The following is an 18,635-nucleotide window of genomic DNA, read 5'->3' as shown; positions in this document are numbered from 1 at the left end:
TTCAGACAAATAGAAGCGTAAGTCTGTACTCCGCCTGCACCATGAAATATTTTCTGGGTGGTGTCCTTTGATGCCTGGAAGAAGGAGCTACCACACTGGAAGGGGCAGTGGGATGCTGGGAGGCTAATGAGGGAAAAAGAGATTTTAATCCTTATAAATAGCACTGTCTATGCCCACTTTTTAGAAAACAATTTCTAAGACATAATTTTAAGAATCCCAACCCATGTATTGTCATTAGATAAGATAATCCTGAACAGTGTTGGGTAGATGGCTACCAGGACCTTTAACTGAGGCTGCTTGAGAGCACTCTTTCCTCTAATCATCACTGATTACTTTCTCCCCACTTCTCCTCCCAGTTGAGATCTGGAAGACTGGAAAGCTTCTGCAAATAATTGCTCTATGGAGCCCAAGCAGGGCTCTGAGTGCTAGACTTCATTTGGTAGTGGCTTTCGAGGGCCTCAAAGATGTGGCTCTGACTTTCCCTTTGTTTCCTAGGCAGCGACCTGTCACTGCCAGCCAAGAGCATCCACTGGTACCAACTGGGGAAGGGCCTCTCTAGAGGAGCTGCTCACCTGGGGTGAGAGGGAGCTGGAGGAAACACAGAGACGTGAAAATGGACACAGGATATGAGGAGGGACTTGAGTATCATGCTGGAAATGACAGCCACTTGCACATCTCCTTCTTAAAGCAGGAATGTTATTCTTTTCCACAAACTCTGGCATGACTCTTTGAAGATACTAAAGTCTTATTTCTGGCTGGGGTTTCTGGCTGAGCACACGAGACAGCTACACAAGCTGCATCATTCTGACAAGATGTTTCCAGACACCTAGCAGACAGACTTGGGATGGTTTTCCTTCTCTTTCTTTCCTTTGGGTCGAGTGCAAACAGCACTTTTCTAACGTTGGTGTCACAGCAGATGGTGCTGGGCATGGAAGGCTTGACGTCCTGGGTCTGACATGTTACTTAAGATCTCAGAAGCTCAGTTTTTCCACGTGTAAAGTAGCATAATAATAATAATACTTATGGAGTGTGGTAAACAGGATGATGGCCCATCCAGAAATGTCCATGTCCTAATCCCCAGAACTGGTGAATATGGGCCCTTACATGGCAAAAGGGACTTTGCAGACGTGGTTCAATTAAGGATCTCGAGATGAAGAGATTCTCCCGAATTGTCCAAGTGGGCCCAAGGTAATCACAAGGGTCCTTATAAAAGAAAGGCAGGAAGGGACAGTCGGAAAGAGACTGGAAGATGCTATGCTGCTGGCTTTTAAGACAGAGGAAGAGGTCATAAGTCAAGGAATGTAGGTGGCTTCTAGAAGCCGGAAAAGGAAAGAAAACAAATTCTCACCTGAAAGAACACAGTCCTGCTGCCACCTTACTGTTAGCCCGGTGACACCCATTTAAGAGTCTGACCTTGAGAACTGTAAGGTGACAAATTTGTGTTGTTTTAAGCCACAAAGTTTGTGGTAATTTGTTACAGAAGCAGTAGAAAACGAATAGATAGGATTAATCTAGAATGTGAGAATGTTGCAGCAACAGAACAGGGGAGGGGTTTAGACATTAGCCACGGGCATGGAGGTGGAGTCTATATAACCGTTCTAGGGTGAACAGAAAAAAAAAAAATCTCTTTTTTTCTGTAGGCTCTTCTAGTGAAACATGGAATGGATAGTTTTTACATAATTCCTCCACTGGATTTAGTATCCTAGAAACATTTCCTGGCTTTCATGTTGCTGTCATTTTTCACAGAATCTTCTGATGAACAATGAAGAAAGTTCTCAGCAGCTTGACACAAGTGAAGTAGGATTTATATTATATATATGAGAAATAGCATATTAGGTTTTTGACTTATTTCATATTGTGATTCCATAAAACCCTCTGAGATATACCCAATTACCCAGAGGAATTCCAGGGACTCCAGAGACTATACTGACTTAAATGTTTTAGAGGGGAATCTTTCTAAAATGTATCATATACTTTCTGACATTCTTTTTTTCTTTTTAGTTGGCAACTTTCATCTTCAAGCTTTCTGACTTTCTTTAATCGGAACATTTGCCATGAATGCTCTCTTTTGAATTTTTTTTTGGGGGGTCTTTTTTCAGTTTTTCCTGTTACCTTCCTTGTTCAATGCTTCCAACAGCCTCAACTCACTTCTATAACAACTCCTCTCTTCTGTCTTCTGATGTGATGCTTCAGTCTGCTGTGGTCTTAGTGAAAGGGTCAGTGAGCTCAGTGGAATTGTGGGTAAACTAAAAGTAAATGAGAACTAAGTGAGACCAACTGTTCTGCTGCGAGAACAGTACAGGAGCTTCCACACCTTGACAGTGTGTGTGTGTGTGTGTGTGTGTGTGTGTGTGTGTGTGTGTGTTCTTGCCAATCAGAGGTCACTGTTCTTACTTCCTGGTTTTAAGATGGTAATCCGGATTGCAGGGTGGATATCTTAGTTCTAGAGAGGTGAGGTGGTGCCATAGTTTTTAGGTGATTTGCATAAGGTGCCATGCAGTTTAGGAAGGAGAACTGCAGCTCATAAGCTCTGGGACAAGGGCTGTGCTCAGCCTGGTACCTGACATACTTGAGGTGCTCAATTAATGTTTTTCAATGATTAAGTTTTCCTGTCCATGGTCAGCTCAAGGCAGATTTCTGAAGTTTTTGCCTTACATACAGTTATTCCATATCTGGATCTCCATCTCTCTCCCTTCTCTGGGAAGTCTCCCCACATCTCACCCCCCACCGCCCCACCTTTAGATCATGTTCATTTTCCCTGCAGTACATTGTAACTTATTGCATGTAGTTATTAGATGTAAACAATCAGAATATTACTTGTACGAAAATAAAAATTTAAAAAACTGTTTTAGAAATATTTTTTGTTTTTAGAAAAGGCTGCTCTTTGTCAAAATTAAACTCTAAAAAGTAGTTAATTAAGGTGATATAATAAATTGGAAGGGTTCATACGTTCCTGGTGTAAAGATCTATTTGGAAAGCAATTTGGAAACACAGATCAAGGGCCTTAAACAGGTTCATCCTCTTTGGTCCAGTAATTTCACTTCTAAGAATCTGTTCAAGGAAAAGAATCTTTTTGCATAAGGATTTGTGTTATAGAGTGTTTTTTATGTAGAGGTTGCAACCCTCCATGTTCTGATTCCCTGGAGGACGGTGAGCAGTAGCTGAGAAGTCTGCCTGAGGCAAGTCTGGCTCTGACAGGGCTGAGGGCAGTCAAAGGGACCTTCTTTTTCAGGCAGTTAATATTCTCAGTATGTTATCTGAAACCCAGGAATATTACACCTTTGCTCTATTTCATGTTCTTTCCAGATTGAAAAGAAAAGGCACAGTCTGTTTAGATAGGAAGAGAGAAACTAGAGGAAAATAAACAGAACATTCCCTATCCTGTTCTCAGCCTTGTCTAATTTTTTTTTTTTTACAGGAGTATACTCTGTCTCATACACACAGCATGACCCTCAGAACTCCATGTATTAGGGAGGCCTTGTTACAGAATGTTTTCAATAGATAATCCTTTGCAGATAGTTTCAAAGACTGTGGCACAGCTATGATGGCTATTAAATGAATTACTTTAAAGATATACACAACCAAATGTTGGGGCCTTATTTTAAAATTTCATTAAAATTCTTAATTGCTTACTGTTGTATTTCTTAAGTTAGGGTAGTTTAGATCTATGACTAGCCTTTTTTGCGTGGGTGTCATAGATACATCCCCAGGAACTTTGCTTTCAGGGAACTAACCAAACTTGAACTCATATAATAACGCATTTTCCTTTCCTTCTCTCTCTCTCTCTCTCTTTTTTTAAAGATGGGGTCTTTCTATGTTGCCCACACTGGTCTCGAACTCTTGGGCTCAAGCAATCCTCCTATCTCGGCCTCCTGAGTAGCGGGGACTACAGGCACGTGCCACCACACCTTGCTCCTTTTCTTTTCTCTTAATAACACATTCTTTATAATTTCCACTGAATTAAATTGTTTTTCATTATTTTCCTGACCAATTCTCCTATAAAAATTATATCTTTCTGCCGATCCTCTCCCCTTTTTTCACAGTGTTTATCATGATTTTAAGTATGTAACTATTTACATGTTTATTTCTCTAAGGCCTGCATCTCTTTCTAGCCTGTAAACTCCAGGACAGCAGGGGTGCGCATATCTATTCAACAGTCTATATCAAGCACTGCCCAATAAATAGATAGATAAATTTGCTTTTGGGAAAAAAACACTCAGAATTCATAATAATGTAGACATTTGACCGTCCCTGTTACCTTTAGGTCAGCAGAAGGTTTTGTGACAGTTCACAGAGTATGGTGATTAGTGATTTAAACCTCAGACTAAATGCATGTTAGACTTGCAAGTTAGACCTGCTGTCGCATATGAAATTGTACCACTCTGTGATATAGAGTTCTTGTTTTGAACTTTGGAAAGGGGTTAACTCTTGCTAAGAAGAATATGAAATATCTTTTAAAGCCAAAACAAACCACCCCACCACCCCCAATACCAGCAAAGAAAAAAAAAATCTCTAAAGCAAACCTTTCCAGGAACTGTAGGAAACAAGATTAATAAAGTATAAATGCAGTGAATGTATCAAAACTCTGTTAATAGCATTTTTCCCACTGATTTCTAAAAAACAAAAAAAAGATATAATTATTTAATTCTATAGGCTTTCTCTATCATTACAAATTGATCAAAGCTTTCTTTTTTAAAAAATAAACTATTCACTATATTTTTTCTTGCTCTCTAAATCTTGTCTCACTGTTTGAATGAATTAAAATGAGGGAGAAACAAATAGAACAAACCAAAGTTATGGAGAAAGTATGTGTGTGAACTTTATTTCATCATGAGAAAATCACTTCTGTGCAGTAACAGAGAATACTGATATCTACATGATGATAGGTTTTCTTTGTATTCATATACATACCTTATATTTGTACACAATATATAAAATTCATGGAGGAAATTAATTTCTACAGTACAGTTTCTTTGTTGGAAGAGAACTTGTTCCGTTTGTTTCATCTAGAAAATGACCCCCAGTTCTGTGACTGTGGTACCAAGGATCGCAGTTCCAATCCTGTAATTTATTAAATTAGACACCATAATCTTGTGAACATTAAAAGAAACTGAGAAACTACATCCTCCTGCAGGATGAAACGAGAGACGTAAGTGCTCAGGCTGCTATGCTAATAACTGTGTTTAGCAGAATAGTATGATTCCCACGATGTATTATGAATAGAAATAGTTTTCCCGCAGGTCTGATGACACGTGTTAGCAACATTGCTGCAATTTCTCTCTGCTCTGCTGGCATGCACTTCACTCTTCAGTCAGACCACCTGTCCACACATGGGAAATGAGGCCATCACCAGCAAAGGCCTTCTGCATTGCATCTAGGAAGAGTTCTCAGAGGGCTTTAGCATTTAGCAGGGTATTCTGGGAAAAGAGGCAACTGCTCTCATACTGATAGTTCATCCCAGAGAGAAGTTGCTAAAATGATAATTCTGGGGAAAGTTCTAACTACCAACCACATCACTGTACTCTACATGGGAATAGGTCATGTGGGCAACATGACCTAGAGAACAAATCCTTCTCTTCGATTAGCATCACTCATAGACTTACAACTGCTCCCCAAAGCACTGTTTTCACAGTTACAGGCCTCTCACCCTTGCTGTGGGATTTGAAGTTGTGCTTGATTTTAACCATGTGAACCATTTTTAGGGTGACTGGCATATGCTGAGGTTTGTGGGAAGTAGGAAAAACGCCAACCACAGTGCTTTTAGCTAACATCTTGAACTTAAACAAAATCAACATAATTCGTTTTGCAGAGGGAAATTATGGAGACTGCTGTTGAGGAGGGGTGACTTCTATGATTAAAATGACACCCCAAGCTCTCAAAGTGCTTTCGCGCCAGCCATAAATAACCTCTTGGTAGGTTTAATTTTTCATGTGTTGCACTTGCTTTTAAAATGAAAATGTTAAAAGCCTCGGAGGTTACACTTGGCCATCCAATTCAAGCCTTGCTTCTGAGAAGGATTACTTGTGTTTGATGACCAAAATATTTAAAGTATAGCCAAGAAGCAAAAGCTTTGTAGAGATTAACCTTGTACGGTGGCCCCAGGCAGCCTAACCCAGACTGGAGGGACTGGCAAAGATGAAAATGGCAGGTAATGCAGAGTTGCTGGTCTCTTCCTGTTTGGTGCCCACAGGAAGTCTCAGTCCTGGTGCCAATGGCTGGGCTTTGGGTATGAAATGGAGGTGGGCCAAGCTGGCTGAGCTAGGAGTGGCTGATCGGCCCTCTGGGAAGAGCTCTAGCACCCCACACCCATTTGAAACATATTCGGTCATACAAATCCACAGTTGGAAAGAACCTAGGTCCCACCCTCAGGAACAAGCAAGCACCACAAAGTAATTTAGAACCATCTGGGCAACAATGGCACATGATGTGTATTAGTGGAGAATGGGAGCCTGTTCTAGAGCCTATATACATTCGTCTTACACACCGGGGCACATTCAGGCCTTCATTTTTCAGCTTCTTCAACTGTAGCTTATTTAGAGCGTTATCAAAGGAAGCCGACGGCCCGAGCCATTTGAACTGCCGATGTGGAATCTTTGGTTTGCTCACATCCACATACCACAGGCTCTCTAAAGGCCGGAGAGGAAGAGCGGCTCTATGCAGAATGCAGAGCGAGTCATGGAAAGACTTCAGGAATGTGGGAAGTGGTGGGGTTACCTCCGGGCTTGCCAGCCATTTTAGACGCCACGCAGTTCTCGCTCTGAGGGATACTGCTGAAGGGCCTTACCCTCGGACGTTTGGAGGACCAGGGTCTTGCTGTACGGGCTGACTCCTGTTTTGTTGAAGGCCTTGACCCGAGCGTTGTATGTGCTGTTGAAGTGAAGACCATCCACGGTGCACATCGTCTCCTTCCCCACATACACTTCCTGAGGGGCAGCAAATAAGAGGCCATCGCTTAACATGAAGCCCTGTGAGGGGCAGGGGAGGCAGCATTGCTGAGCGGTTAGGAGCAGGAGCTTTGATAGCAGTCTGATCTGGATTTGAATCCTACAAGATACTGGGACACTTAATTTACCTTTTTTAGCCTCAGTTTCCTAATCTGTAAAATGGGGATAATAATGCCCACCTTATGAGGTTGGTGTGAGGATTACATGAACAGATTGATTAGCATAGTGCCTTGTATTCAGCACGGACCCAGAAGCTTGCTGGATGGTAGTTATTAGCACATAGGGCTTCAGAAGTTAAAACTGGGTGCTTATGGTTAGAATTATGTTTCTTAATATTAACTTCACATTTATACAGTATATTATACTTACTGAGCTCTTTATGCACCAGTGTGGTTTGTAAAAAATGTTTGAAAAAAATGAGGATGGTCTCTGTGCTGTATTTATAACTTCACTGATACCTTCAGGAACTGTCACACAGACTAAACTCAAAGCCATAGGAGTATAGGTTTTCATTACAGTATGGGGTGGGGAGGGACAGGGAAGGGAGGAAGAATGACATTTCAAAGACTTAAAATAAATTCTGGCATAACGCATCTTTAGCATAGGTTAGGCATTTGCTTCCCTCTTCAGCTATACATTTGCAAAATTATGCTGGTGTCATGAGTAAAAATAAAGTGCATTTAAAACTCAGCCTTAAAATGACAACTCTCCAGTGGGTTACTAAAAAGACTGGGGTCTTGGATTGCCCATCAGCTCATTACTACTGCAGTGGTAACAAAAATCTGAACACCATGGCCTCTCATTTAGTGCTTCTCAAACTTTAAGAGCACACGAATCACGCGAAGATCCTGTTAAAATGCAGTTTCTGATCCAGTAGGTTTCTGGTGTAGGAGCTGAGATTTTGCATTTTTAACAACTTCCCAGGTGAAGCTAATGCTGCTAGGGGGACCATGCTTTGAGTAGTAAGGCAAGGAAAACCTGCAGGCACAGAGCTGCAAATGGACCCTTGGGCTGGGACCTTTGTGGAGTGGTCCTATGTTCTCACAGTAGCCGGTGGAATAAGAGAAGGAACAGATGAGAGAGGCATGGGTTGACTAGAAGGGATCCTTCTTTATGTTACTGGGGCTCAAGGGGGAAGGTGGTGCCAGACAGTGCTAAGATTCTGCGTCTGATATCTAAGGGGGGAGAGAAGAGACGGAGCTAGGTTTTGAAAGAAAATAATGGGTTTGTTTTGATTCATGTTGAGTTTAAGGCAGTTTCAGGAGGTAGAAATGGAAATGTTTAGGCCACGGTGGAAATCCAGGCCTGGCTCTCAGAGGGAAGTCTGGGTGAGGGATGGACGGGGGGAGGGGGGGTCAGCACGCATGTGGGTGTGGAGGCAGGAGAAGCATGGGACCTCAAAATGGGAAGAGAAGGGGCCGTGTCTAGGCACCTTTGCAACTGCTGGCAGGTAGCAATCAACACATATGTAAATAAGGCTTCTGTATCAAAAGAGAGAACCTTTGTCCTTGAGAATTATAGAAGACATGGTCCCTGCTCTCAAGTATTTAAACCTAGTGGAGGATCAAAAACACATTCAAGAAAAGAGGCCTTGACAGGCTTTGCTCTCAAAAGCTGGTGGCCCAGGTTTGGCCACTGATGGCCAGAAGGTAGCCTCATCCTCAGGGGCCTGGGGCTCTTTGTAGACAGGGGGCTCCATCTTCATCAGTGCAGGGATTGGCCTCAGTACCCAGAAGGTTCCAGGCATCAGAGCTCCCAGGCAAGACTGGGGTGAGGGGCGAGGCTAGATGAGAATGGGGCTGTGTGTGTGAGACAGAAGCAGTCACGCGGAGACAGGCAGCCACACACGAATCATCAACTTGTAGGCACCATGGCCATGTCTTACCAAAAGGCAAGGCTGGCCTACTTTTAGAGGGGACCATGAACTTCTCAATGGGGTTAGGGCCCTCTTGCTCTGATGAGGTAATAATCTGCTGGTACCAGTTCTGTCTGGTGAAAAGCCCAGAAAAAAACCATAGAACTGGGGAAACGTTTACTAGAAAATTTTCTTAGAATAGGGAAGCTACAACAGGAGAGCATGTTAAGAGGAATGTCAAAGACATTAGAAGTTGTGGGTTGCAGAAATAAATCTTAGACAATGGTTAATTATATTATTAGCAATAAACAATAATGGTAATAATAATAATTGCTAATAGTGCAGGCTTACTATGTTCTAGGCAACATGCTAAGAATTTTATAGAGATTATCTAATGGACTGTTAGCAAGAAGGCATGATACATGCTACTGTTATCATCCCCCTCTTTTATGAAAGAGGACCTGAAGGCTCAAAGAGGTGAGAAGTAGGCAGTCACACAGCTCCATGGAGGAGACCAGATTTGAATGCAGGCAGTCTGCCTCCAGAACCTGCAGTACCGCATGTACTGTCCCTTAAAAAGGACAGGACAGTTTCGGAGACTCCTCCATCCCTCTTTGATGGTACAGGGAGAAAGCAGGCCTCAGTTGAAGGGCAGGCAGGCCCTGCGAGGATGGCCTGTCCCCAGGAGAGATGGGGAAGCCAGGCCTGAGACTCACTGGCAGGTCCTCTGAGGGATGCATTTTGGTTTTGGTTAACAAGTAGTAGGTTGTCTACTGACCCGGAACTGACCACCGTTGCCGTCATCCAGCTCCAGAATGTATCCTTCGGCGGGCACCGTGGACAGAGGTGGCTGTTTCCAGGACAGTGTAGCACTGTTGTTGTGGGTGCAACATTCCTCCAGCTGTAGGATGGGGGTTGCTGGGACTGGAGAGGAAGCTAAACAGAAATTAGTGTAACCCTGGCTTCTGTTGAGTTGCAAATATTTCCGTGTCTTGGAATGACAAACGTGCCCCCGACAAACACGTGGTTGGAAGCAGCCAGCCTGGGGTGCACGGGGGACCTGAACTGGAGTGGGCCTGACTCCTGAACTGCTGTGATACCTTTTTCTAAGCTCATAGTGGCACTTCCCACATTAATTGTGGTGGTGGAGGGGAGACAGGCACATTCACAGAACTGGTCTGTTCTCACCTCCCGGAGGATAGGAGACATCATCCCCAAGGGAAATGTTTGTCCCGCCGACTAAAGCCTATGTAACTCATAATGTGGCAAAGCTGTGCTAATAATTTTATCATAACATTTATTCTGAGATTTAAAACCCAGTTTATAAGCTAGAGACTACCTATTCTGAGATATAGCTCTGAAACCACTATATTTCTAATATTCTATCATGTTTTTAGACCAGTGATTCTATTCCAGATCTTGCACACATGAGAAGCTATAGCAGTGGATTTTTGAAAATTTGGTAACAAGTGACACTGCCACAAAGTGTTCTCTCACTTTCAAAACTTCTGAGGAACCTGACATCATTCTCTCAAGGCAGCTGCACCTTGGAAGTAGCAGTAGGCCGAGTGTACTCTTCCTCCAGAACACCCTGCTCTGAGCCTGGGAATGGAGGGGGCAGGCCGCGCTGGGACAAGGAGGCTCAAGGTACCCTCGGGGCCCTGTGAGAATCTGTTGTGGGCTTACCAGTCCCAACGCCCCCTCCCCACATTTTATACTGAAACTTTTTTGTATTACTTACAATTGCAAATTAGTTGAGACTTCAGACACACAGACATAGAATAATCCCAGTTCCTAACATACAAACTCAATATGTGTAGCTGGGAACAATGTTTTTACCAACTGTTTAAAAATTTTTTTTAGCACCAAAACACTGATTTATTATTATTATTATTTTTGCGCTTCAATAACAGGAGAGAACAGCTTGGACCACAACCAGGGACATTTAGATGAAAAAATGTTAACTGAGGAACACCTGGTGTTCTGTGCCAAAATTGGACTTTGTGTCTCATGCACTGAATTAAATCTGCTTTTTTCAGTCACCTCAACCAGGAAGAGGTTTAATTTAACAGCGGTTTAGGAAATCAGTTCTATGGTGGATGACCTAGAAAACAAAAGCAGTGGCTATAACGTAAGAGCTATGAAGGTGAAGCAGGCCAATTCTCTCATACGTAAGAAAAGACTGTGAGACATTACAATAAAACCATGTCTGAGCTATGAAATCAAATACGATTGAATCAAAATTCCTGACTAGTTAATTGGAGGCAATCAATTTAGGAAAGGAAATCATGTTTTAAGTTTCACTGATACAGGGTTTGGATGGAATCTTGGAGAATAATGGCTACTGCAGCCTCACAGGTTCCAGAACATCTGGATTTGGAGGAAGGGAGATACATTCATTGCCTTGTTCAGTAAGTAAACTATAGGCATGGACGGAAAGAGAAGGAGACAGAAGACATCACTTCCCCTCCTGATTCTCATGAGCAGGCATCACCCCGGAGTTGTAACTGGAGGGTTAACTTAAGTCATCTTAAGTATTAGGGACTTACTCTGTTGTTTCAAATTTGTTTTCCTGATAAAAATAATACATTTTTAACATTTACTATGGAAGCAAAATATGGCAAGTTTAGGCAAACCATTCTTCAAAGGGCTTCTAGAAACACGAATGATACTCCCTAGGACACCTGTTCTTAACTGTCCTTTTTAGCTAGAGCCTCCCATTAAAACAATTCCTTGGATTCTTACTTCATTAGGTCCACAATAGTCTTTCTTTTCCCCTTTGCTCATGTTTCAGGCAAGTCTACATTTCATCAATTACAAAATCAAAGAATAAGATCACAAGATGGCTTCAACTTAAATCATACAAATGCTCACAATGTCTCTGACAAGAAAGTCAAATTTCCCTGTGTAGACACAGGTATAATTAAAAGATTAACTGAAATACATGATGTCATGTGTAATTAAAACATTAGAACTTCATTTATGAGTCTTTAGTGGATACACTTTAAAAGACCAAAAGGATAAAAAAAAAAGAGTCTAACTTCTCAATAATCTTTGGATCTTAACATTGTCCCAGATTTAAACAAACAAGCAAATGAACAAAAAGATAAGGGGGTTGGGGAGAGAAAGAAAGAAAGAACTAACCCAGAGATATCTCCATGTGTCTACATCTATTTCTCCATGTTCTGAGATTTATTTTTTCTTTCTCCTCATTTACCCCAAAATGCTGTTCCATATAAAAAACAAATGTGACAAAACTACAGCCTCATTAGCAGAGACTTAGGCTGACATTTTAGAAAAATAGATTTTTATGGTGGGTGTGTTATCCTATCTCCCTTTATTAGGTATAGAATACATGGTCTACTAGAAATCTAAAGTATTTTCAATTAATCTACCTTTTATGATTTGGAAATGGAAAGCATACAGCTCCTGGACTGAAGTCTAAGAAAGAGCATTTTATTTTATTCAAACTCCTGTCCATGGGGCTGCCACACCTATCTTGATCTTCACACTCTCATGATCATTCTGGGACATCTTTGATGTCTCCTTAAGAACTAGTTTCACTTGACCAATCAGAATTCTAGCATGTAGCATTATTTTAGGCTGCAAAATCAAGTTTGAGGCAGAAAATTCTCCTTTCAGATACAAGCAGGCAGCTGTTCTTGTTGACTTCCTCGAAGAGGTCTGGTGGAGCTGTGGTTCAGAATTAAATTTTGCAACAGCGGCTTCTTACACCAGCATTTCTAAATGTTTTCCATTTTTAAGGCCACTCTATTCCAAATTCTCTCTCACATTTTCCTTATTTGTTTCATTTTTTTTCTCTAATTTTTCAGGTGGTGAACACTCACAACCACCCAGAATTCCTCTGTGCAAGTACAGGGCAGTGTGGGGAGGACAGGCAAGAAAGGAAGCTGGGCTCCCAGCCTCAACAGGGAACCTGAACTCTAAGTGATGTGAACCCTAAGTGATGCGAACCCTAAGTGATGTGTTTGGAGCGCTTACTGAATGCCAGACAGTGTGGTGAGAGGTTTATGTGGATTAACTCGTTTAATTTGCATAACCACCCCAGAAGTGAGGTAATGTTATCATCTCTACTTTGCAGATGAGGAAACTGAAACACAGAAAGGTTTGATGGCTAGTAAGTGGCAGAACTGGGATCTGAAATCAAACAGCCTGGCTCACGCTCAAGGAGCCTTGGCCTTGCATTCTACTGCCTCTCCAGTCCCACGTTTAGCGACAATATAGCGGAGGAATGTCTCCATGCCTCATTCTCAAAGTTTCTTTCTGTTTCTTACAATGGGAACGATAGAGATTCCCAAGAATTTCTGGTAGATACTAATGACATATTTCACCTTTAGTGCTATGGCGGCTGGGAATGCAATTTTACTGACTCATCTTCTCTGAAGGCTCATTTGTAGGTTGTCATTCCTCTTTATGGTGGCTAAACAATACAAATGGCATCTGAGGCAAGTTTAGACTTTAGTGGAACTACAAGCCATTTCTGAAAAGTTGTCACTGGTACACTGTTATGGATAAATGCATGTTTTGAGGACATGCAATTCAGGCCCCCAAACTATCATGCATGAACAGATTACGTGGCAAGTGTGTATGCTCATCCCATCCCTGACAACCCTCTGGCAGCTTTTCCCTGTAATTTATAGGAGAATCTGTTCAGATCACACTGTCCTTGCCCTGTGACCTTGGTGCATACTCAGGGCTCTTACATTCAACATGAGTCATTAAAGATAAGTGTGGCTGGGTGCTGTGGCTCATGCCTGTAGTGCTAGCTACTTGGAGGCTCAGGCTGGGGTGATCACTTGAGCCTAGGAATTTGAGGCTGCAGTGAGCTATGATCATGTCACTGCACTCCAGCCTGGGCAACAGAGCTAGACCCTGTCTCTTAAAAAAAAAATGCATCCTTTGGGGAGTAGACGCACTTACTGGGATTAACAGCCAATGGTCTATGGGCTAAAAAGGCGTGGTAGGATGTTAGGTTACTGTTGGTCCTGGTTCAGAATGAAAACACTGGCATTTTGTTTCAGCACCATAACTTACGAATCTTGGGATACTTTGTCTACTTAGACAATTCTGGGGTAGTATTTTTTTGGGAGGATGTAGGTATCTGAAATCTATTCTTAACCAATCAGTGGAACCCTTGGCAAACTAGGAAAAGACTCTTAAAATGTCCTTCCCATGACCTGGGAAAGAGTTGAGGATAACGACTAAAAATTAAGAAAAGAAAATGTTTTTATTACTCTCTAATAAAAATAAAAGCCAAAAGTTAATATGTTGTTTTCTATAAAAGTCGGAAAGATCAAACCCCAATAGTTTGGAAAGAGGGCGAGATGGTTTTCTAATCAAAATACAACCAGAAAACATGTCATTACAATTTGGGGATATTTGAACGAAGAAAATACCAGTGTTCTCCATATAGATCTCAGTAGTTTGGGAGTAATGTGGAATCAGAAAGAACAGACCAGCTAAAACCTGAGCTAATAAGAGAATAACTTTAGGCAGTGCATTCTTGCTAAACAGTAGCTGGCCTGACTGGAAATGTGTAGAAACCAGTAACAGATCTACCTTCTTTGGTATCAACAACAACAAAGGTATCTTCGATGAGATTTCAAAACTAGAGAGATGCTTGCTAAAATTTGAGTCAAAAAGTAAAGAGATATTTTAGTTACCATTTTTAGTCATAATTTTAAATGCATACTTTGACAGTATTTTAACTTTCTACTGTAATCCAGTTAGCGCAATTAGAAAACACATATTGAATACATGTATTATTAGTTTCACAATGGCCCGATTACTTTAACACCACTCCAAAAGCTACTTAATTGTGGCCATTTGCATGTGGATTTTCAGGGGCAGTTTCTTGAGATATTTTTACTGACAAGTTGTGAAAGTGCAGTTTATTAAGAAGATCTTTAAAAAACGAAAAGACTCACGCTCTATTAGCAACAGCTGTGGATATGTTAACAGATTTTACAGAGACCAGTAACTTAACTACAACAAATCAAGTTCTATCATGTCATGACCTTTGTCTTTTTCTTTCCATCACCAGCATTTGACAGATAAAAATCATTCAGATTCTAAAAAGGACTGGGCTCTCACTGAATTAATTAAACTCAAAGAGCACAAAGCAAAGCATATAAATGAACTAGGCAGAATGATAATAACCAGAAGTAAATTAAATTAACTGTTAAAAAGAAAAGGAAAATGGAATACTATAATCCACTATCATACCAAATGGCCTGTTATATTAACTTCATAAATAATCGTTCTGGATTTTGTGTGGCTCCAGGTGAATTTTGGCCGTGAGACTGTTCCGCGTTTTGGCCTTCAGAGTACTTGGCATTCTCTGCTGTGCCTGCAGACTTGAATGGACTGGACAAACGGCCTGTCCACTCTGACTTTTGTGTGCAGTCCTAAGTGGCCAAGTGACAGTGCCTTAGAAATGTGGTCTGTGATGCAGAGCACGTGAACCTGCAGTTCCCATAACCGAGGAAGGGCCTGTTCCCTCCAACACAGTCTCTGCCATCCTGCCAACTGGCCTGCCTTTCACCGTGAGCAGATGGACTTGACTCAGAGGGGCAGCAAACGGGGGTGTTGACAGCTGATTAAAGCGTTTGAAAGCCCTGAGGCTTTTATCCTCTAACTAACCCCTCCTCCTGCTCCCTCACTGAAGCTAATGGGGTTGGTGCATTTTTTCCTCTTTTACCAAAAGCCTTTATATTACTCTTTTGTGACATATTTTTTCCTCCAAGCTACATGTGACATACCTTTCAGTGACGTTATCTCATTGAAAGAATTGGGGACAGAGAGAGGCTGATCCAGGGGAATTTAAATGTATCTGGGGCTCTCTATTTTACTAGGAATGGGTTTATTTTAGAGGCTACCACGTTGGTATTAAAGAAAAAATTTTAAACAGCAAGAAAAAATTGTCACAACAAAAAAATTAGATTTATTAAGTTTAAGAGAGGAATTCAATTATTCCTTGAAGAAGCTGCTTAGAAATGGCACTAGCTTTACAGCACAAACTGGAAGTTGTAGGAGTGGGTTCTGGAGCCCCTCTCCCTAGGTTGAATCCTGGTCCCGCCACTCACTAGCTGTGAGCTCAGGCAAGAAACCCAGTCTTCCTGTGCCCCAGTTTCTTCAGCTAACTACTAGGGCTGTGAGAATAAAATGAATTAATACATGTAAAACACTTAAGAGGATATCTGGTTCAGTTAGCTAAATGCTAATTATGCTCAATAAATGCTAAACATTTTTGTTACTGTTACAAAGCATATTTATTTATAATATATACACCACTTCAAAAACTGACTAAGGCATCTTCCCAAAGCAATACATATTAAACAACAAAAAAAGAGAAAATTGAAAATGAAAGAGCAAAAATCCATTAAAAGGATGAGAGAAGTATATATACCAAATACAGGGGTGAACTTATCTGCACTATGTGAGCCTTAAGTGGATAGCCCTAAACTTGCTGGGTTATATGATTCTCTTTGTCTCATAAAAGGAAGAAGGTAGATTTTTCTTAAGAAACAAAATGTCTAAAGCACTGAATGCTAAGAGTCATTTATTATGTGGATGCTTACATTGGGAGTTGTGAAGAGCAAAGAATCAATTTCTTTGGTTTTTAAAAAAGATCAGAAAATGACAAAATTAGAGAGATGGAGAACAGATTAGTGGTTTTCAGAGATCTGGGGTGGTGGAGGGGAGGGGTATGACTGTATAGGGAGATGTTCGTGTTGAAGGAATAGATCTGTATCCTGATTGCAGTGGTGCTTATAGGAGCCTGCACATGTGACCTAATGGCATAGAACTACACATACAACTGCCAGTAACAACTTCCTGGTTTTGATATTATGTTGCAGCTATGCAAGATGTAACCACCAAGGGAAACTGGGTGAAGGGTAGCCAGGACCTCTCCTTACTATTTTTAACTTCCTGTGAATCTATATTCCAAAGCAAAAAGTTAAAAGAAATATTCTTCAAATGGATATTACTTACACTGACATAAAAATTTTGTTGCATGGTTGGCTTGAGTTGTTATTTTCCTTTGAAAGAGTTATTTTGCCTGAAATACTTCAAGTCCTTGTACTTCCCTTCAGCCCCCCAAAAGTCTCAGAGAGACCTTGCTATATCCCATAATCATATAAACCAATTTTAAAGTTTATTTCAAATTTTCATTTTCTGTCCAGGCCCTCATTTTCTAGCCAGTATTGGCAGGCCGGCCGTGATTCTCTCAAATTGCCACTGATGTGTGCTCCAACCATTTGCTCACTGTCTCTATCCATGTGGAAGCAGTCATTTCAATTCCGGAGTCCCCGGAGTTACATCAGTATTTCTGGGTTGCTTTCTGTACCAAGATTTTATTTATGTACAGTGATGTTCTCTCTCTTCCTACCTCTTTTTATGCCAGCTATTCTCTGGTGCTGAGCATGTGAAATCTGTGACTCTCAAAGAGGCAAGCATTGCATTTATCTGAATTTATCTGACTTGGTGAAAGGTAGTTCGCAGCTACAAGGAGATGTTTTCATTATATGGTAAGATAGGAGCCACTCCAGATTTTTGTAACATTAGCCAGAGAGGTACCCCTCCTGCCTCAAGCACCAGTATCCACTTGGGATGTTGCTCTCTGACTCAGGGGACGCGAGCACGTACCTTTCACCTGCACGAAGTCGAGCTGGTGAATGGATTGCAGGAGAGGGCTGTTGTCCAGGCTCAAGTCAAAGTCTGTGGTCATCCTGGGCGTGAGTGTGCCTTTCCCCCACTGATCCTCAGTCAGGTGCACTCTCCTTATGAGGGCGTCAGAAATCTAATCACATCAAAGACCACAGCCTAAGAAATACAACACCACACTCGAACACAACACTGCTCCTCAGCTCTCTGGGAGCGCTACCCCCAAACCACCCTGGGACTCACACCCTGCCTCTCTCAGTGCCGCTGGTGAGGGGGACCCTGTTACGACTAGAGTGACCCATCATTTATCCAGCAAATCTGAACACTTTTGTGAGTCGGAGGAGGGCACTATAAATAATTAGCACGTATTAATTGATCTAATAGACAAACCTGGATATCTGATCATGCATTTATGACTGATCCACTAAAAGCCAACAACTTTAAAGAATGATATATTAGAGATTAGTTAATTCCTATTAGAACCAGTGTCTCTAAGCTTCTAATTTGAGGTGTGGGTATCCTATCAAGATTTGGAAACGAGTTTTATAAAATAGTTTAGAGAGGCTGCATATGGAATTTCTTACATTTTAAGCACATCATCTTCATGTGACTATAGCTGTATTCTAGAGCTCTTTCATTTCTTTTTTTTTTTTCTTTTTTGTTTGAGACAAGGTCTCACTCTGTTGCCTGGGCTAGAGCGCAGTGCTCAAGCGATTCTCCTGCCTCAGCCTTCCGAGCAGCTGGAACTACAGACATACACCACCACACCTGGCTAATTTTTGTATTTTTTGTAGAGACAGGATCTTACTATGTTGCTCAGGCACGTCTTGGAACTCCTGGCCTCAAGTAATCCTCTTGCCTCGGCCTCCCAAAGTGCTAGGATTACAGGTGTGAGACACCGAGCCCAGCCTCATGTCTTATATTCAATCTCCCTCTGTCATTCTTGGCCAGTTTAGTAGAATGTGAGTTAGAAGAGATCTACATGTTCCTTAACAAAAGATTCCTTATTGGCCGGGCGCGATGGCTCACGCCTGTAATCCTAGCACTCTGGGAGGCAGAGGCGGGTGGATTGTTTGAGCTCAGGAGTTCGAAACCAGCCTGAGCAAGAGCGAGACCCTGTCTCTACTAAAAATAGAAAGAAATTAATC

General features: G+C 41.6%; 1 protein-coding gene across 2 annotated transcripts in view; it reads right to left on the bottom strand.

The window, feature by feature from the left end:
• The window catches only part of TRIM9 (tripartite motif containing 9), a 115,378-nt gene that overhangs the window by 17,627 nt on the left and 79,116 nt on the right, over window positions 1–18,635 (bottom strand). Inside the window, exons 5-7 of one of the 2 annotated variants that reach the window (XM_012663832.1) lie at window positions 17,470–17,623; window positions 9,578–9,735; window positions 6,785–6,923 (exon numbers count right to left, since the gene is read on the bottom strand). In XM_012663832.1, coding sequence (XP_012519286.1) covers window positions 6,785–6,923; window positions 9,578–9,735; window positions 17,470–17,623 — 451 coding nt within the window. Of the gene's footprint in view, window positions 1–6,784; window positions 6,924–9,577; window positions 9,736–17,457; window positions 17,624–18,635 lie in introns of both variants that reach the window. The other variant, XM_012663833.1, reaches the window with a different exon arrangement.

The sequence above is a fragment of the Propithecus coquereli genome, unplaced genomic scaffold (assembly GCF_000956105.1).
Source record: "Propithecus coquereli isolate 6110/MARCELLA unplaced genomic scaffold, Pcoq_1.0 Scaffold83, whole genome shotgun sequence".
NCBI lineage: Eukaryota > Metazoa > Chordata > Mammalia > Primates > Indriidae > Propithecus > Propithecus coquereli.
The sequence above is the reverse complement of the archived record's forward strand: the minus strand, read 5'-3'. Positions and strand labels throughout refer to the sequence as shown.